Source organism: Puntigrus tetrazona, chromosome 13 (genome assembly GCF_018831695.1).
Source record: "Puntigrus tetrazona isolate hp1 chromosome 13, ASM1883169v1, whole genome shotgun sequence".
NCBI classification, from domain to species: domain Eukaryota; kingdom Metazoa; phylum Chordata; class Actinopteri; order Cypriniformes; family Cyprinidae; genus Puntigrus; species Puntigrus tetrazona.
In genome coordinates, this window is record NC_056711.1 from 23,207,307 (window position 1) to 23,228,660 (window position 21,354).

Here is a 21,354-nt window from a genome sequence, read left to right on the forward strand (position 1 = left end):
CTAAAAGTATTGATGTTACTAAGGTTGGGAACCAACGGCCAATTAATGTGAAGGACTGAAAAATCTTTACTTGGACTCAACCGTCTTGTGAATTAATCCAAGTTATTAACCACATTGACTCTAAATATAAATGATCTTTTATTGTGAATCTGAAGCAGTATCATGAAGTTTATTAATAATAATAATAATAAAGGAAGATCTACCCAAGCAGATTTCGCAATGGGTAATGAACGAACGGAAAGGCTCTTGAATAAAATGTGACTTCTGAGCGGTTTGCCAGCAAAATTTCACAAACTTTGCTACAACAGTCCATGTGACATCAGTGGTTCAGTCATAATGTTAAGAGAAGAAACTGTTCAATAAAGTCGGTATGTTTGTTTTCTTTGTGCACAAAAAGTATTCTTGTAGCGTCGTAACATTAAAGTTGAATCGCTGAAGTCACATGGACTATTTTAACAATGCCCTCAATAGCTTTCTGGGTCTTTAACATGCTGGAAAGCACTCGGATTTCATCTAAAAAATAGGCCTGACAGGTTTGGAATGACGTGAGGGTGAGTAATTAATATCAGCAGTTTCATTTTAAAGCATGATTATTTAAAGAGAGACTAACTAGTAGTTTCATCTTGATGAACTAGTTTCAAAGTAGCTTCCCCAACACTAATTTCAAATAGTTGGAAAACATACAGTGTTTGCAAAATGCCTATACACATTAAAATAGGCTGAAGGAAACACACGCGCGCGCATCATCATCACACACACACACACTAACACACACAACCCGTTTTAGCTGTGAAAGTCACACTTGCAAAGCACCAGCTGCGATGACCTGCAAAATACTGTTGATAGATGATAAACAAGAAGGTTAAAAGTGCTGGTGTGTTCACACGCTCACAGAAAGCAAAACAACTACACAAGAGTGTTTGTTAGCGTAGGGCACCCATGCGCTAACTTGCTAAAAATGCGGTTCCTGGAATTTCGTTATTCCATCCAGGATTTAGTGGCCATGGAGACACGAGGAAATGTGGAAGAAGATGACAGCGAGATGGATCCAGCAGTCCTGCCGGGAGGCCGTATGGAGCAAGCCAGCCACCAGATTTGACAGAAATATATGAAGAAATAACACAAGACATACTCCACATCCCTAAGGCCAATAACACTCAGGGGAACAAAATGAGAACAAAAAAAGAGATAGAGGGAAATGAAAAGAGGGCATGTATCACACAATGTGGAAATGGAATTTTACCAGTAAATAACACAAAAACAAAGGCTATAGATCTAAGACGTATGCATTTATGTAGGACTGAAGAACGAAAAGCAGGTTTTGCCATTGTTTTTACCAAAATGCAACAGCTCCCACTTAACTTTACTAATGTAACTATATGTATATATCTATATGTATGTATGTATATATATATATATACACACACACACACATATGTATACATATATATTTTTTTATATGTACTACTGTCTGTTCAAAATAAATTAAAAGAAACTGAGCATAGTATTTGTTGTTTTTTTCCCTACCGAACCGATACATCTGTGAATCGTGCCACCCCTAGTACACCCACATAAATTATGCAAAAAAGTGTTTTTATTTTGGATGGATATTCACATGAGATCAGTCGCCGTGCCCAAGAAAAATGTAGTAACTGCGGTACTTGAAAGATACATTTATCACGGTAAAATTTTATTTAAAACCTCCAGAGGTTCAACCAATGATGTTAGCTTAGGGGCGGGACTATCTATTACATTTGTACATCCCACAGCAGATAGGGAAGTGTTTGTGAAATCTGTTTAAAACAGATATTAAAATAAGATATTATATAGCAGAAATTACATGCTTCTATTACGAGAAAAAATAAAGCTTTTTATTTATTTCGAATTCGAAGTAAAATATGACTCGGACACGTTCTTGACAGGTGGCTCACATTTACTCTAAAAATCATTGCACCCCTGAAAAACAGAGCTGATCAAGAAACAATCATGCATAGTTAAAGAGCAAATGTGTGGCCCTGAGCGTACTTATGAATCTTTCATGTCCAGTGGATAGACAAAGGAAAACCTGGTGATTTATCATCATCAGTCCTGAGACTGATTCACCAGCTCATTACTACTAATCTGCAAACAAATACAGCATGTTAAATTGTGTGTGCAAACAGCACAAACGGTCATTAAGTGACCTAGCCCAGTCCAGAGATCAGACTGTTCAAAGGTACACCTGTACCGTGACAGACGCTCTCCGACCGGGTCATTTGACGAATGTTCCCTCTTAATGACTTTGGAGACAAGAGTCTACTTTCTGTACAAGGAAAATGGGACAAAGTCCTAAAACCACAAACAACACTGTAGAAATCATCAAGAGAGCATGCTTGTAATATTGGTGGACTAAAGCTATGGTCACAATAGACCTTAAGCACCTGAAATTCTATTGATGCTGCACGTTTGTAATGTTTTTTTTAACATAATTTAACATACATTAAAAATATGCAAGCCACAATACAGTGCCGCAATCCCGCAGATTTAAAGTGACCATTCTTTTATTTCGGATAAGAGATCATGCCAACATCATGCCAATTTTCTAATGAATATTGCAGGGCGAAGTTGACAGAACTTGATATTCACAACTTTTAACTGTTGCTAGGAAACGTGGGTTTGTTTGGAGTCGTCACGTAATGTTTTGTCTTTGTGAGCCCGCTGATGCCGTTCTAAACGAGCTCGGATTTGTTTGGTTTCACTCACTTAAACTGAAAGTTAGTTTCATGAATCATCCCACTGATCTTGAGTTCATTGTATCGTGCATTTACCTGCGAGTAAAGCTAACAAAACAAAAAGCGTAGTGCGACCGGCTCTTAAAGGAATAGTTCACCCAAAAATCATGTCATCATTTACTCACCATCGAGCAGTTGCTAATCTGTATGAATGACTTTATTTTTTCTGCCGAGCACAAAGGAAGGTATCAAGCTTATAGCCAGGGTGTTTGAGGTCACCACTGACTTCCACAGTAGGAAATAAAATACTATGGAAGCCAATGGTGACGCAAAACAGCTTGGTTACAAACTTTCTTCAAAATGTCTTCCTTTGCGTTCGGCAGAACAAAGAAATTCATACAGGTTTGGAACTACGTGAGGATGTGTAAATGATGGGTGAACTATTCCTTTAAGCCAGGTTCAGCTCCAACGATTTTCAAACACACCTGAGATCTTCAGGAACACTTGATAATTAAAAAGAGGCTCTTTAATCGGGACTTTGTTGTCTCCAGAAACAATGCACTTTTTTGTGTTTTGATAAACAAAAGCATTTGGGAGTAAGTAACTAAAAGTAAAAACTACTACCTACGATTTTTCATAGCTATCTAAGGAAAAAAAAATAGTACTGTAAAGGGCTTAATCACGATTAATCGCATCCAAAATAAAAGTTTTAGTTTAAATGACATATGTATGTGAACTGCGTGTATTTATTATGCATTTACATAAATGCACACACATACAGTATCTATTTTGAAAATATTTATGTGTATATACATTTATATTTTATATCTAAATGCATTTAACATATAGACATAACACACATATATACATACATAATAAATATACACATATTATATAAACTAAAACTTTTATTTTGGATGCGATTAATATCGAAAGCATTTGTTCACTAAAATAAAATGATCTGTGACTGATATTAAAGGATAAAACATATATTTAAGGCAAGGATAGAAATGTTTAAAGGCAGACACAGCAGAGGTGTGTTTAAAGATTGTAACCTAGAGACACCAAGAACAAAGAGAAGCAACGTGAACCAGAAAGCACAGATTGGAGGCAGATCAGTCTTTTGTAAATTACAGAAAACACCCGTGACAATATAAATGACAACAAACGGCCCTGATGAAAATGCGAAATGCTTTAAGCGTGCAACAAGGCTTTTTAGACTTCTCTAAGCGCGCTCACGATTGAGTTTCTGTGGAGGGAGAGTGAAAGAGTTTTATGAAGAGTGAATGAGAGCACGCGTCTCCATCCTGCGTCATCCTGTCGAGCTGTACAATAGCAAAGTAACTATTCGGTTCCCACTCATTCGCCCACATATGCACACGCACACAGATCTCGCTGCTTACCTTTCCATCATAGCGTTTCACCACAAACTGATCTAGACCAAGGTCTGTAAGAGAGAGAGAGAGAGAGAGAGAGAGAGAGGAAGACACAGTCAAACACACTGGCTCGGTTCCAAAACATCCAAAACAAACATGGGACGAAATCCACAATTATTATTTCATCCACAATTATTTCAATTAGATACTACATGATTTTATATACTACCGGTGAAGAGTTTTGAATAATTACGATTTTTGAATGTTTTTAAAGCAAGTCTCTTATGTTACCAAGATTGCATTTATTTGATCAAAAATGCATTAAGTCACGAACCACATGATCACTTGGTGCTTAAGTAGCTTTCTTAGCAATGTGGAAATAAACGTAGAATAGAAAAATAGAAACTTTTTGTATATTCTTTTACAAATAAAATTATAACATACATATACATATATATATATATATATATATACATATACATATATATATATATATATATATATATATATATATATATATATATATAGTATACAAGTATACATAAGGATATCAGGAAACCTTTTTCAACATTGATAATTATAAACTAGCACATTTTAGCACATTCAAATGATTTCAGAAAGATCATGTGACACTAAAGGACTAACGATGCTGAAAATTCAGCTTTGCATCACAGGAATAAATCTCATTTTAAAATGTTTTAAATTTTGCTTTCTCTATAAAAGATACACGCAATGAGATTGTGCTGTCTACGTTTTGGAATGGCCTTCTCTGTGGTAACATGCCCATGAGGACTTGCTGACTAAACACGCAACTCACTATTTTTTGAAGAGAGCTTTTATCACACATAAACAAGCCTATTTATAAACAATTTATAAACACATCTTTGAGTCCCTGTAGTCATTTACATTTTTAGATGTCACTACAGGAACTGGACTATTACTGACGTGTTTGAGTGATTAATATAAGCTATTAAGGCTCATTTCCATGTTCCAGAAGTTCCAAATAAATGTCATAGTCGCTCAGCATCGAATCATTTCTCTATTAATCTTGCGCTGAATGCAGTAGATGACTGAATTGAACTGAACAGGAAAGATTCTGCTGATCCATTGTACAGTTCATTCGTGGAACCACAAAGATTACCACAATTCAGTATAAACTGCAATAATACAACTGAAAGAATTTCAATAAAGTGTAATTCATTCCTGTGATCAAAGCTGAACTTTGCAGTTGAATTAAGATGATCCCATTGAAATATTTTGCAATACTTTTGTATTTGTTTGTATACATGCATGTATGCATTTAAAGGTCACATATTATGCCCCTTTTTACAAAGTGTCCCCAGAATGTATCTGTAAAGTTTTAGCACAAAACACTTTACAGATCATTTATTATATCATTTTCAAAAACGCCTATTTTGAGTGGAAGCAGCAACACTCTAATTTTGGTGCCTGTTTCTTTAAATGCAAATGAGCCGTTGCTCCACACCCCCTTTTTCCAGAATAGGACTGCCCCATTACAGCTCGTACCTTCTAAAAACATCTGTTTTGATTCAAATAATCATGTTTATCGTGCATTTTAAATCATATCAGTTTAAACTTCTTATATATGGTTTTCTGAGTGAATAAATCCGAAGCACATAGACAGAAAAGGGCCTGACACAGTTCTCATACACATGCTTATTTTAGATCTGTGTAGCAATATAGTAAAAAAAAAATCTATAAATCCAATGCTCTCTTCTGTCAAAAGACAGAACAGTTGGCATATTTTGCTCAAACTTTCCCTATGGCATTAGAACTGGTAGCCACTGTCGCTTGTGAAATCCAAATGATGGCACACCAGGTGGAAATTTAGAGGGACAGTAATATTATACTGAGATCCCTTTTGCAAGGTCACAACGAGAGATCAGATAATATAATCATATTAAATGATATATAACTATATTTAATATATAGACATGCCTTTTTTCAATATATACATATATCTATATATATATAACGTACACAAATTTATATATATATATATTTCTAAATCATCTGAGTGACAGGCAAGTTGACGACAGAGATGACGATTGAGAAGCTGGGCCTAACTCCTCCACGAAGCCCCGGACAGTCTCTGGGCTGAGCATATCTCTCTAATTCTGCTGCTGAACCAGGATGAATTATGGAACAGCTTTCCTCGCAGCCAGATGAATAATGAATTTATGTTCACTTCCTCGCTCTCCCTTTCCTTACAACCACTCTTCTCTCCCTAAAGGAAAGCCCAACTCTTTTAAACTAACTTAAATGACATCACAAACAGCTCCAGCGCGCCCCGGGTCTCCTTACATCCCACCCACGAGTGTAAAAGCAGCAAGAAACACGCTCTACAGCGAGGGAGGACTTTTTTTCTGAATGACAGTACAGCGTGCTGCTTGCGCAAGTACACGGCACGCCAGACCAAAGCCGGCTATCAGATTCTCGACGCGAACACGATCTAATCAAACAGTCAGGCTTTCTCACAGACGATCCGGACGTCAGACCATCTCCGCTACGAATGCATCAAACCCTCATAACGACAAAAGGGCTCAGCAAAAATGGTAACTTCATCGTAATGGGTGCCGCATATAATTCAAAAGCTCAAGCGTTACATGCTAATACGTGGCACCTTGCACTATTTCTGCTATATGCACGATACGTATATACCCACATACACAGTCCCGGCGCTCGCTGTCCTTCATTCTGAAAGAATGGGAATTATAAAGAGAATCTTGACTGCTTTGGCACCGCTGTAGAGCATGGCGACTGCAAAGGCAAGGTCGCGGGTTTGATTCTGAGGGAAAGCTAGGGCTAAAAAAAAATGTGCTGTTCAGATGCAATAGTCACTTTGGATAAAATCATCATTCGAATGCGTAAATGTAATGCAATGCAATTTACCGTTTTAGCATTCCTGCAAAGCGAGGTCATGAGCTTGATTTCGAGGAAGTGCATGAAGCGAAAAGATGTTAAAGCAAGCTGTTTTGAATAAAGGCTTCTTCCAAATGATTAAATGTAGATGAAACGTAATGTAACAAATAAAAGCGTCTTCCAAATGAATAAATGTAAATGCAATGTAATGAATAAATCTAGTTTACTGTTTTAGCGCACTCGTAGGCTGGGTGATGTGACGTATAGGGCAATGGATGATGCAGAGATTGGCTATATTGTTTACCGCAATAAATATATTTGCGCAGCAGGAAGGACTGTGTTATTTGCACAGGACAGATGAAGAGACACATAGCAAGAAAAAACAGATTGGAATAATTCTATGTCACGAGTTACACTCAGATTGTTATCATTTAACTTGTAAAATTTTCAGGCTTTTGCTGTTAAGTCACAGGTGTGCAACAATTGGACAACCAAAAAAAACTAAGCGTTTTAGAAGCTGTACTGTTTTAAGGTCATTGCACATTAGGGGTGACCCTGAATATTTGACGATTCGATGCTGCGATAGAAATAGCCTGATTCTACTACAAATCTCACAGTCGAATATTCACTGAGGTGTTATGGATCAAGCCATTTTGACACTATGTGCTGCTCAAATGTCTGATTTCATATAGAACTACTACTTTTCTCCCACAGTTAACATACAGCCTATTTAAGGGTTAATGTTGTCATTAATCACTTACCCCATTTCGTAACAGTAAAAGCTTTGTCCATCTTCAGAACACAAATTAAGGCATTTTTGATACGCGATTTTTGTTGTTGCTTTTTCCTTTCCATACTAAAGTATCCTTGCAGCTTCATTATATCACGGGTTGAACCACTGATGGCTAGCATACTTCATTACAAGTATATTAAGTATATTAGAAGTATATTATTGAAAAATAAAGCACACCCAAAGTGTGGGCAAAAATATCTATATGGTGATATATATTGTGACTGAGACAAATTACTTATGAAGACTGTGGGCAAAATTTTTTGCACGCCACCCACCAGAGGGTAGAGCATTGCTTGCAGTAAAAGGAAAAGAAATTAAGCGCGAGACAAAAAGAGAGAAGGAGCGAGAGATTAAAAGCTGTGGAGGTGTGCCAGGGTCTCGGAGGACTGCTGAGGTGGGCTGCATGGACGCAGAGCTGGTCACTGCCATCATTTAGACTCCAACATAAAGGAATAACAGACCCTATTAAAAAGGAGGTTACAGCCAGTTCTACTGCTTCCAAGTGAATACTGAATACTTTACTGATTGCGGTAAAATTTGTCCTTAAAGTGCAAAATTAAATGGGCATTTTTTAACATTCACTTTGCTTTAATAGTGGCCATTTTTCTTCACATGGTCTTGACAGCCCTGTTATTAAAGCACATCTGAATGTACTGCATTACAGAAGAGCATGAGCTATCAGATCTGTGGTGCAGAGGGAGGATTCCTCTGGCTTACAGGGATCCAAAAGTCTGTTGTGGGCTAATGTACTGTAAATAAGAGGCAAATATATATAGACATATTTCTGTGGGTGACAAATAAGTGTCAAGTCACTATATGATGTTGGCCTCAAACTCCTTTGGAGCGGGAATAAGGGATCTAAAATATTGTCATGCAGAATAAGCCAGTAATATGTGCTTTAAAAATACTGAAAAGTAAAAAGCAGCCAGTATGCTAGTAATATGTATGCTAATAAGAACCTAGTTAATAGTAAGTAGTGGTCTAAACCAAAGTATGACCTATATATATATATATATATATATATATATATATATATATATATATATATATATATATATATATATATATATATACCAAGAAATAAATATTTCTGGGATTTTTTCGTATTTTTTTTACAACCATTTATTACAATTTATTACATTATAATTTCCTTTTTTTTCCTTTTTTCTTTTACTAATTATGCTTTTTCAAAGAATTCATGCAATTTACAAGGATTTTTTTAACAGAATAGTTGCATTTAAACTTGCCTCCAAAAACATCAATATTTTAGAATTGTAATTCAGAAATTAAAATCAGACACAGCGTAATCAAGTCATTATGTATGACTTACATTTGACGAATTCATGTCACTGACCTGTGTAATGACTTCCTTTCTGCCATTAATCATTCAAAACTATAACACGACAACAAACACCCTGAATGTAGTGGATGAGTTCCATAGACAACTTTAATCTTTACCATTTTGTAGCAGATGTAATCACTACAAATGGCTATTCATTAAAAACCAAAAAACCTGCTTAGAGGTTACTCAAATATAAAAATGTCCTATTTGTGATCCACAGGAAGAAAAAAAAAAACAGCATGCAGGTTTGGAACAACATGAGGTTGTGTAAATGATGAGAGAATTTTCATTTTTGGATGAACCCTAAATCAGACGGCAGCCATTTGTTGACAGGAAAGCTGTTCCAGGACCGACAAAGCTGGTTGTAACAGGAACATAGCCAACTTGTGTAAATCACATTAAGACAAAAATGTGTGATCTCATAACAGTGCATCATCCAATTTACTAAAATTTACTGTCCAAAATGACAAATGCATGACGCGGGCTGGTCTAAAAACGCTTTGAAGTGAAAGTGCAGAGGCGCTCGCACATGCAAATGCACAGGTTTGCAGCCATCAGCACTTCTATCATGGCCGGCGATCAAATCTTTTGCATCGGCTCTGCCTCTGGGTGAGAATGACTGAGTCTTTCATTCTACTGTGATAATTAATTTACCAAGCAATGTCACCCTCTCTTCTCTCTCTCTCACACACACACACGACGAGCTGGGCTTCACTGTGGCATCACGTCTTTTAAAAGCCTCTGCTAAGTTTGCCGTCGCTGTTACACGCAGCAGCTGTTTTCCTGGCTCAGCTGTCATGGACTCCGGTATCATGTGAGAGGGGAATGGAGAACAGAGCCTTAGATGACCCAGGAGGGAGGTATCGTGCAAAATTCAAGCCTCCGTCAAAATGCAAACACTGAGCCGTTTGCATCAGATAATGCAAAGAATACAGAAAGTCGTATGAAGATAATATAGATAATGTGCGTGCATGTCTCTTTAAACTGAAAGTTGGGATTTTCCACTTGGAAACCAATAGCTGTATATTTAATTTTTTCCCCCTCAAACTAAATGATTTGTGTGAATCCGAAGAAAGCATATTACCCCATATTAAAGTACAGGTTAAATTATCTGGCAACATGGGCTAAATTATAGCTTGTCTGGTTGAGCCACACAAAATTTAAAATTTTCTCTCACAACACATCAGTTCAAGAAGATATACAAAGAGCAGAAACAAAGTGCATACTATTAAATAGCACAGCTATGGATATGTGATTAACAGTATTTAAAAAGACTGAATGTCACCGTGTTGATTGGACAGGTGGTACATCCATTTCATATTTTTCACGAAGTTTACGGCACACAATTCATTAGAATACAATACAATATGTCAAAAAAGGCAACATGGTTGTTCTGGATTAAACTCACTTCCCTAAGCCTTGCTCTAGAGGGGAACCCCTGAGAAAGAAGTTTCTGCTGAAAGATCCTCAATCTGTCAAATTCGACTCGACTCGTATGTAGGCTTCAGGCAGCTGCATTTCCCAAAATGTAACTTCGATTGTGACATCACAGAGGACCTGCGCTGAACCCGCACCCATTGGTTGTGAATAATAAATCAGATTCGTAGCGGGTTCCTAGTGATCAAGGGTCTTCTGGAGTAGTGGGCCCTCATGGGTGTTCATGAGACATAGGCAGGTCAGAGAAGTGAAGGGCTTAACGGTTGTGTAGCGTAGCCCTGGTTTGGCAGATTTGAGCACGATCCTGTCAGCTGGTGCGTCAGGGTCAACACTGTGACAAAGGTTTGAATTTCACAATGCAGCGCCACCCGCCTGTGGGGTAGATTTCAGTTTTCTTTCACTGCTACGTTAAGATCAGGGCAGGTCAAAAAGCCTCAAAGCAATGGTACAGACTTGGATTAGAGCACAGGAAATGGGTGAGGAAGTCACTCCACTCCAGAGCCAGTGGCTAAGAGTGCATGCATGAGCGTGTCGGGCTTAAGAGCTATTTACAGATACAGAAGGAAGCTCAGCATAAAAAGACACGACTGATGTGTGAGGTACACATGAGCAAGATAGGCCTGTGGACCACTAGGACTTATTTAAACGCCTTTCAAAATCCAAAATTTGAATTTGACATGATGCAGTGAGCAGTTCGGTGAATTTGAATTCAACAATATTTTAACTGCTGCAAACTATTCCCTTTTTTTTTTTTTTTTTTTTTTTTTTTACACAATTCTCACTGATTTGTCACACATAAACATATGTTATCTTCTGATGGCTGTCTTATTTTTAACAGCACTGAACCTGAAAAAATATTTATATAAAAGCGAAAAAGTCTACATATAGTCTACATATAGTCAATAATAATTTTGTTTCTCAGCTGACTGCTGATTTTTTTCTTTTCAATTCCGTAAATGCCTCTTCCTGTCATTCCAACTGAAGACATCCTGTCTGATACTCTGCCCAACCCTGGTCAAGAAAGACTGAAACTCACTTTCTGGCTGTTTCTCATTGGGAGTGATGGAGCGCACGAAGTCCTGCGGTGTCATGTACACCTCGGCGTCTCCGTGCTCGCTGATGATCTTCAGGGTGGCGAAGTAGCGAAATATCTTGTCTGGGGTGGAGTAAGCTCTAATCCGGTTCTCATACTCCATCACCTGAATCAAACACACACAGAGAAACGCACGCAACAGTCAATATCAGTGTTGAGAACTACCTACCTGACTTTCTCTTTTATGCTATATAAAACAGTTTTTACTGGTGTAACAGTAGTTCAGGTCTTTCTAAATCCGTATAGTTTTACAAACCACTTTCTCCAAGTAGCGTTGTAGCATAACCACTGCCGTTTTTGCTTTGACGTGCAGTATTTACCCCTGTATAGTGTGCTGTCTTGCTCATGCAACATTGTAATTAAATATTTTGTGTAAATAAACGGGTACAAAAAAAGACTCAATAATACAATTACTGTGGCATGAAAGAAAATGTATAACCTTCTTAATGCAAAACATGTAACAATACTACTTTAATAGTTAAAGGTACACTAAACTGCCTTGAAACGCAGTTATTCTGTGTTTTCGTCATTTTAACTGAAACAGGAAGACATATATCAAGCAGCCCCGAGCCTTTTTTAAACAGCCAATATCCATATTGCTATAAAATGTACCTTTCATGTAGAATTCAATATGAGCAACGGTGTTCATTGTGGTTAAGTTGCACTTGTTTATAATAATTCAAGCAAACTTATGACTTATTAAGAGATTAAACAAACTGCTTCGAGCGAATTGTTAAAAAAAAAAATGGTATTAAAAGGTTTTTTTACCTTGCATGCATGTAAACCTAGTGCAGGAGAGTCCCAAAACAATACTAGGAGTCTTAAAAAATAATACACTGTAAAAAAAAAAAGTTTCAAAAAGTTGTTTCAACTTAAAATAATTTGTTACCCCGCTGAATAAACTTTTGCCTAAGCTTAGTCAGCTTTTTGACCTGCCATGATCTTAAACTTGCTTCAGGAAAAGATTTTTGATGTGAGCTGCTTTAAGAAAAACTAGAAATAAAAAGCCTGCTATGCATTAAAGTGTACTGGGACTTACAGACAGAAGTCTTAAAAGTGCTTAAAGCAATATTTTGGGTTGGGTCAAGGTTTGAGGTTCTGAATATATGTGTAGTACTTTAACACCTAAGGCAAGTCAGTGTCCATCCTGGTAACACCTGCGGCTTTTTTCTGAGTACGTAATGTAAAAATCATTAGTGGAAAAGAAGCTGTGAAGTAGCACCTTTGTGATCAACTTTATCTTATATAAGGCTGCACTGAATAAATAAAATTATACTAAAATATAATAAAGCATGCAAAATAGACACGGCCTGCCAAAGCCTGGTCATTTACATAAACTATAATAACTATCATAAACTAAATCTAACCCTCTGATCATTAGAATAACCTGTCATTATGGCTGTCATATCAGCAACAATGGCAAAACAGTTATGAGTTATGAATCAAGAGCAGCCTAAAAGTTATTAATAGCCTGAGGCGATATGGCATATATTAACTGAAAAAAAAAAAAAAAAATCACCCATTGCAGGCTATAAAAGTAAAACTCCACATAATTTATCTTGTACATGAAAATGTCCATATTTGAAATATTTAGACAATAACTGTCAATTACATCATGTGATTACGTGAGACTGCTAAATGAACTGAACGGACCGCAAAGAACAATGATCTATTATATGAATTAATAATGTGCTCGCGATGTCTATTAAATAATTTTCCGTCCTCGTTAATAAAATAGTTTTAATCATGTTTAATCTGGCCATTTATTTATTATTTCATGCCATTAAAAGGTTGAACTGACTGACAATCATTAATTTAATTTTTAAATCAGAGCCATTACTGCACTTTGAATCCCTAATTGTGATGGACGTGTCTGTATTTTTGAACGAAGATCATGAAAATGAGCAGCAACGGAGGTCAGTTTCATCGTTCTCCTTCAGCCTTCGATGTTCCGCTTCCTTTTTACGCTATCGGGTTGTCTTTTGCAAATGCCCATTCTGCGAGTGGCTCATTGTGCAGGCTACTATAGGCTAATTAACGCAATTTTCCAAGTGAATTGACTGTCGGTTTGCGTGCCGCTATTAGACAACAGCAGTGATTGTAATTGCAAGATGAAGTGACGATAATTTAGGAGTTTAGAATACTGCCTGAATGCCTGCAGTAAGCGAAGCTTGTAATGTGAAACTGTACTTGTCAATCAAACCCTGAAATTGGTGAGGTCACTGCGCGCCACTGCTAATTTCTTGTTTATACTTGCGTCTGAAGAACATCTCACTTCATTGTGCCGCACCATTATTTCAGGTTCGTTAGACGCTCTAGAGAAATAACAAGGACAATAACGACGTGCAGTAAACGGTAAAACCTACAAATCGTTGCGTTCATAATTAAGAGAATCCACTGAAATATCAAGCAGCAAAACAAACTGCTTTGCACAGCTAAAAATAGCTGGACGCGGGTGAGACCGGAAGCCATATCAATAGAATTTACAAATGGGGCGGCCATTTTTGCGTCAGGAAAAAGGTGCATAAGCCGATGTGTTAATAATAGGCATGCAAATAAAGCAACTAGGTAATAGTGAGAATCGGTCCCAATACTGAAGTGTTACTGAAATGCGTTCCTTTGAAGACATGGTGATGCACGGTTTTGCATTTACAGAGAGTTAAATTTCATATCACACAATAAACACTCTGCAAACCGATCCAGGCACGGAAGCAGGCGGCTCAAATGTCCCTAAAATAATAATAGGAGAATATGATGCATGCAGCCTGTCTGATTAATGAGAGCAAATGCGCACAACTTGCACACGGGTCGCTCTTTACATCACCGACTGCCATCTGTATGACATCATTGGAACAGAAAGAGACTTGCGCGCGTGCGGGCATGTGTCACGGCTCCTGCTCCGTTTCAGATGGAAACGCCATGCGTCACAAAAACAGACAGGTTGGCATCTAACTGGCACCCACAGTGGGCTGGCAGTGATGCCAGATGACATTGGCACACCAATGAGGAGAACAGAGAAAAAAAACCAAACAACACGCACAAGCACCAAAGCAAGGACATACTGCAGCGTACATCACACACAAACTCACAAAAGGCACTTCCCTTGATCTTTTGAGAGTTTGCCGTGCTATAAAAACACTGGCTTTTTCAAACCCTCTGAGATGTCTTGTTAAAGAAATGGAATCTCGTAAGTGATTCCAAATCAAAAAAATTGAACACAATTTCTGCGTTGATTCCTTTACATTTAGATGAAGTAATGCTTTACAATTATGGAGGCAGCATAAAAACAAGTCAGGATTACCAGGTTGTATCTGATTCCTCCCAACAGGAAGTCAACCACGTTAGATGGAATGCGGGACTTTTACATTTACCCCGAGTTTTAAGGGGCTTACGATAGCTGAAATGTTATGAAATTTCACACACCCATTTCACTTAACACAAAGTTTGATATGAAAGCTAAATTTTGTAGAAGTAGTCCTCATTGACTCCACCTAGGTATTCAACTTATTTTGGTTTACCTTAGAATGAGTGAAAAGTCATGAAATTTGGAACACATTACTGGTTGGCTAATTCTTTTACATTTTTGGTTATTCTTCTAAAGTGCGGTTAATCCATAGCGCCCCCTAATATTCCAGAACCTCTTTTTTTTTACTGCATTTTCCACAAAGTGCATCTAATTTTTGCAAATTTTGATATGTATATTCTCCTTGACAATATTTTATTTAATTGGTTGATTTAGCGCCGCCCAACAGGAAGTCAGCCATTTTGAAATGAATAAACTTTTTCAAATTCGTCAGAAATTCTCTGAACCTTTGTTGTAGTAGTAAATAGCTAAAACGATAGCAAAATGGCAGGCAATAATTTTGCATGAGACAACACTTATATGGTGAGGCTATTGTTGTATTGATATGAATTAAAGCTGGCACGACCATGGCAAATATGTATTTTGGATATCTCTAAAAATGACGCAATGGTCAGAAGTTGATTTCTGCATCTCAACAGGCTAAAAACCGAAAGTTGACATGATTTTTGGTTTGACTGGCAAGAGATTTTACAGAAATAATGAGTGGTGACTACCGATTACATCAGTCGTGAAATCGAGTCAGAATTAAAGAACCACGTATGCAAAAATATGTAACAAAAATTACCACTTTGAAATGATTGAATTATAATTGTGAACTCTTCAGATGTCTGTCTATAGATTTTTAATGCTCTAATAAAATTAAACTTGTGTGGTTGTGAATGGGCCTTGTTTTTAGTTTGATTTTTTTATTTTATAAATTTGTAATAAGGTAATATTAACAGCTGGCGCTTCTGTAGCCTAGAGACCTTACAATAACTAATTTTAATTTTACAATAACTGTCACGCGGACCATATCAGACCATAGCGGACTCTCGCACAAGAAGTATAACTGGAATGGGAGAAAATGTTCATATAATCCTCAGCTGTGTTTTTGTTACAATGTAGGCTATTTTATACATTTATGTGTAGGTCCTCTACACACTCAGTAAAGTTTAAACCTCAAGCCATGTCATTTATGCACCAAATAGTTTTCAAATGGGCTTTCTGAGTAATTTCCCATTTAGCAGATGGTCCTGAACCTGGAGCCATTGGAGTCATTGTGGCTGTGTCTGGCAGGCCAGATGCTCGGAAAAAAAAAAAAAAATTAAAGTAATGTTTTAACAGTGCCACAGAGACACTATGTTTACACTTTTCAGGGGAATCACATATGAATTGTTTACTGATTGTTGTCTCTGAATAAAAACATTACAGCCGTTAAAATGTTAGCATAATGTGATACAATTTGCAAAGCTATTCCCGCAGGTATGAATTAATAGAGAGTTATTATTTTTCCATTGGCTGTTAATGAAGCAAATTGTATTTAGGACAAAGGAAAAAAATGAATTACAGAAAATATCAATAGTTAAAAATTCACAAGACTTCGAATCTGACCCAAACGTGACAAGGCATTCATTATCAGTAAAAAAAATAATAATAATAATAAACTAGGATTATCCGAATCGATACTCATTCTGCAAGAAACTGTTCTTCTAAACTAGTTAAAAAAAAGATGAGAGTTTTGAGTAGGATGCATTTTCGTTTACGGGGAACGGGACTTGGATGAGATGGAATGACTTAAACCCATCAAAAAGTATTTCCTTATTAGTTTCTTCTTATAATATACCAATTTCCGAGTGCTTTAAGAAGATTACCAAAATGACACTTCAAAAAAATGAGTCTTTTTGACGGGGACATCCAAAAAAAGACACTGGTAACTCTGGAAATACACAAAATACAAGTGGGAATAAAAACAGGAGAAGGAATAAACTATGCACAAATATAGATGTAAATATTGACCTAAAGAATGAAATACCCATAGCGTACCTATTTTAGAAGAGGTAGTTTATCTATGAACATTACGTCTGCTATTTTCAGTAGCTCCCCAAATATGATTACAACCGTATGTTATAAGTTTATCCCACTGAGTCGTCCAATGGTACACGGAAATTGGTTCTGTTTGTGTTTTATGAATGAGCCCTATTGGTTGAAGACGTGGCCTGGAGGGCAGTGCTTGTGTAAACAGAGACAGCCGTCTAATGTACCCCACTGCATGATGAACGGCCTCATCCATCAAAGGCAGAGCCCCACCATCCAACAGCGAATCAACTTCACTTTTAATGTGCCGCTGGTTTGATGTATGCTGTTTATTTTAATACCGCATCCACATTTCAGAGAATACCTACATTCCCTCCCCGTTTTTCCGCTCTTGATGAAATGTGATGATCAGGTTCTAAACAAAAAAGGTCTGAACCGCTGCCATCCGCTGCAGCGTCTTGCTATTTTAGGACGACGGAGTAGCAAAAATAAATCATCCTGATGAATTCGGTCCTTTTTTTAAAGAACGCATACACAAAAACAACCCAAAGACATCGGCCTAAGTAACCGTGTCGAGAAATTCAATCAGCGAAACAACCGTCATCCGCAAGGATGTGTAAAAGCCAAAGCCAATAACGGTGATAAACAGGCCAGGTCTACACAGTGATCAAAATAAACAACATGAATCTACAAAATGTTTAGCAAACGCAAATAACAGCGGCGCTGCTGGACAGGCCGTTCTGATCGTCCGAGGGGGAATTCCTCTTCGACTGTGACGGCGTCCAGCAGTAGAGCTTCTGTTTAGAAGAAATACGCTGTGCACTCAAAAGTCACATTCATTGCGCTTCTATTAGTTCAATAACCGCACTTTTCGTCTACTGCACCTAAGGGTACGAGTCGATTCTCTTTCAGGCTTCAAAATGGTTAAAACATATAAGCAATCTATATGAACTGAGTGCTTCGATAGGTGGAGCCTGATTCGACTTCCGATATCACGCTGAATATTCTCAGAGGTGTTATGATCATGCAATTTTGTTCAAATGTGTGATTTCTTATAGGGCTACCGGTTTTCTCTCATTAGGTCAACATACAACCAATTATGATAATGCTGTAAATAATGTGAAAAGAAAGAAGCTTTAAATAAATCCAACTTGCGCTACAGATTTAAGTTTGGATAATCAGTAGCCAACAGAGAAGGGTCTTGGCGGGAGGGTTTTAAAACGTGCGAGGCATGTTTTATTATGAATGTATGAGCTTTACTTTTAGACTGTCGAACGAAAAACACCTACCTAGTCCTGTTCTAAAATTTAAGAGAGTCAGGATATTTCTTAATATAACTCCAGTTGGATTTATCTGAAAGAAAGTCATATACACCTAAGATGCTTGGAGGTTGAGTAAAACATAGGCTAATTTTAATTTTTTAATCAACCTTTATTTATATAGCGCTTTTAACAATACACACTGTGCAATAGAGTGTCAGTAATGTTTAACAACTAGATTAAACACTCAATTTTCAGCTAAAGGCATTTCATTATTAAATCAGATTTTTTTTATATATTTCATGTGTATACAATGCGAGTAAATCACCTGCGGAATCCCCTTCCCATGAGCACTTTTATGGACAAATTTGCCCCGCTTAGTAAATCTTGCCCAATTATGATAAACGGAAGCTCAACCATACTTGTTCGACATGCAAGACCAAACCTAATTGGTTCTTGCCAACGCTCGAACATGCTTGCGAGAACAGATCTCATTGGTATTCTGTATAATTTTTGGATGAACTAATTTATTTTCGAACACTTTTAAGTGCAGTAACTGTTGGGTTGAAATAGCGGTTTATCAAAATAATACATTAAAAAAAGTGATTCAGCAAATATCAAATAGTAATGCTGTCAAACGGCGGAAAATATGAAGATAAATAGTTTTGCATTCCTACTCACATTGGTTTTTAAATGTATATATTAAAGTACATCAGGAAAAGGTCTTTTTTTTAAGCGAACAAATCAACTACAGAGCGAAACAACAGCATTATTAATTTTCTTATTTCTCTCATCCTTTCTGCTCTTTCGCTTTAATCAGCAAGTCCCACACTTGCCTGTCCCAGATGCTGCTTTAATATCACATTTTCCCCACAGTTAATGTCAGCTGCAATTCATTAACTCCGTTATTGTCGCTCTGCCACGTTCCCACTGATGGCGTATCAGACTAAACGCAATTCGGAAATATGCAGCTTGATTTCATGACTGTGGATCTGCATGTTGATTAGATGTGACGGGTCCACGTTCTGTCTGAGCTAGATGATTCAACGGATAACGGCTGGATGGAGCTGACCTCATCGTGATTGCGATTGAGATGATGTGCATTGATCACCTTGCGGTCACGGAAGCCGACTCGTTGTTTCTTTTTCTTCCCTTCTGAGCCCGCCTCATCATCTTCTCCCCCGCTACTCGACTCGAGTGCGCCGTCCGACTCCGCCTCCTCATCCACATCCTTCAGAGGCTCCTCCTCCTTCATCTGCTCCTCATGCTTGACCGAAGACCCCGCCTCTGCGTGTGCTCTGCCAATCAGAAGAGAGCATGCAAATGAGCCTCACTCAAAAGTGTACACACTGCCATTTTGTTATGTTTTTGAAAATTCTGTGCTTACCGAAGCATTTATCAGATGAAGTATACAGCAAAAAAAATATATTGTGAACTTTTCTGTTGTAACATTTCTAAACGGATTTCATTCCTTTGATGCAAAGCTGAATTTTCAGTCATAAGTGTCACTTTAGGAATCAATCTATAATTTATGTTGGACAATATAACAAAACCCCATAGATTACACTAAAAAGCAACACAAACCATTTCTAGATGCATTTTTTTGGTTTGGTCCAGCTGGCAGCCGATGCGTTAAAAATCACTCTGAACACATAAGCAGCAGCATAGCAACACTCTGACAAGGTAGTGAGCTTTGTTTGGGCAACCCCTTCACATATTTTCCTCGAAAAATGTAAAAATCTACTTTGCTCACCAATACATTTGGGAACCAACATTGTCAATGTGTATTTATCTCCAGGGGTGCGCCTCATACTAAAAGTCAATGAAGAGTGCTAGGAGGTCAATATCTTCAGGACAAAAAGCAGTAATTGAAAAAAAAGGCCCGCCGTTGTGTTGATAGGATGTGTGTTTGAAGGTTTGCTCAATAACTCAATATAATGAGACACAAAGAAAATGACTGCACAGACTGAAAACCGAAATGCCACCACGTCCCATAACTCCGTCATTCTATAGATCACATCCCAGATGCATTTCTCTATATTGCTGACATATCAGGTGCTACACACACACACACACACACACACACACACAGCACTAGACTGGCCTTCGCCCAGACTGCAGATGAATCTCTGCAGATATGGGCTCTAAGGACACTTACGTTAAAGGTGAAACGTGACATTTTTTCATGTTACAACACTTTCTCCTATCCAGTTTAATACGCAGACACAACTATATGTAAACCCTTCACAGGGTAACTTCCACCAAAAACACACCTATATGCACCAATAAAAAAAAAAAATGCAGGCCTATATTATTAAAGCGTATTTTATTTGTTATGCAGCAAGTAAATGTGTGCATTAAAGTGTATTAATGTACAGTATAAAAAAAACAGACTTTAACAGAGAATTTAACAGAATTATTAAATTATTTATTTTATTAAAGATTAACCTTAAGTGACAATTAAGTACAGACACGAAAATGTTAATAAGTAAAAAAAAATAAATAAAAGTCAACATTTAAAAATAAATAAAAAATAATATCAGGCGCAGACTAATATACTACTGATATATGTATTACCTGTCCCAAATCCAAAAAAAGGCAGCATATTTTCTAAACCATTAGCTTTTTTTGCATTGACATAATTTTTCACATTTCAACACCCTCGAACTTCATTACCAATGTGAAAAAAAGTAGATTTCTATTATAATGTGTACATGTATCACGATTGCTCCACTTTTACACTGAGCCTCCGGCTCATTCTCCCCACTGGTCACACTGGTCTGACTAACATTCTCAGTTGGTCGCACCTACAATTTAGTCGCATAGTTTTTTTTAATCATATTAATTACCTGGCATGTGTTATGGGTGCGTGCCTTTGGAATGAATAAACCAAAAATGGATAGCAAACGAAGGAAACTTTACTCAACTGGAGCATATACGAGCAACAAGCAAAAACGTGAAACAATATAACATTAACGTCAGACAAACAGAAGTAAACAGAACAGGCTTTTAACAGTCGGGGAGAACTCAAAACAGCTGGGGAGCAATCAAAAAATCAACCATAAACAAGAAAAGAGAAATGT

General features: G+C 37.3%; 1 protein-coding gene across 4 annotated transcripts in view; it reads right to left on the reverse strand.

The window, feature by feature from the left end:
• The window catches only part of micu1 (mitochondrial calcium uptake 1), a 54,603-nt gene that overhangs the window by 23,392 nt on the left and 9,857 nt on the right, over nt 1-21,354 (reverse strand). For all 4 annotated transcript variants that reach the window (XM_043254695.1, XM_043254694.1, XM_043254693.1 and 1 more), the window contains exons 3-5: nt 19,383-19,569; nt 11,579-11,741; nt 4,115-4,158 (exon numbers count right to left, since the gene is read on the reverse strand). In XM_043254695.1, coding sequence (XP_043110630.1) covers nt 4,115-4,158; nt 11,579-11,741; nt 19,383-19,569 — 394 coding nt within the window. The remainder of the gene's footprint in view (nt 1-4,114; nt 4,159-11,578; nt 11,742-19,382; nt 19,570-21,354) is intronic.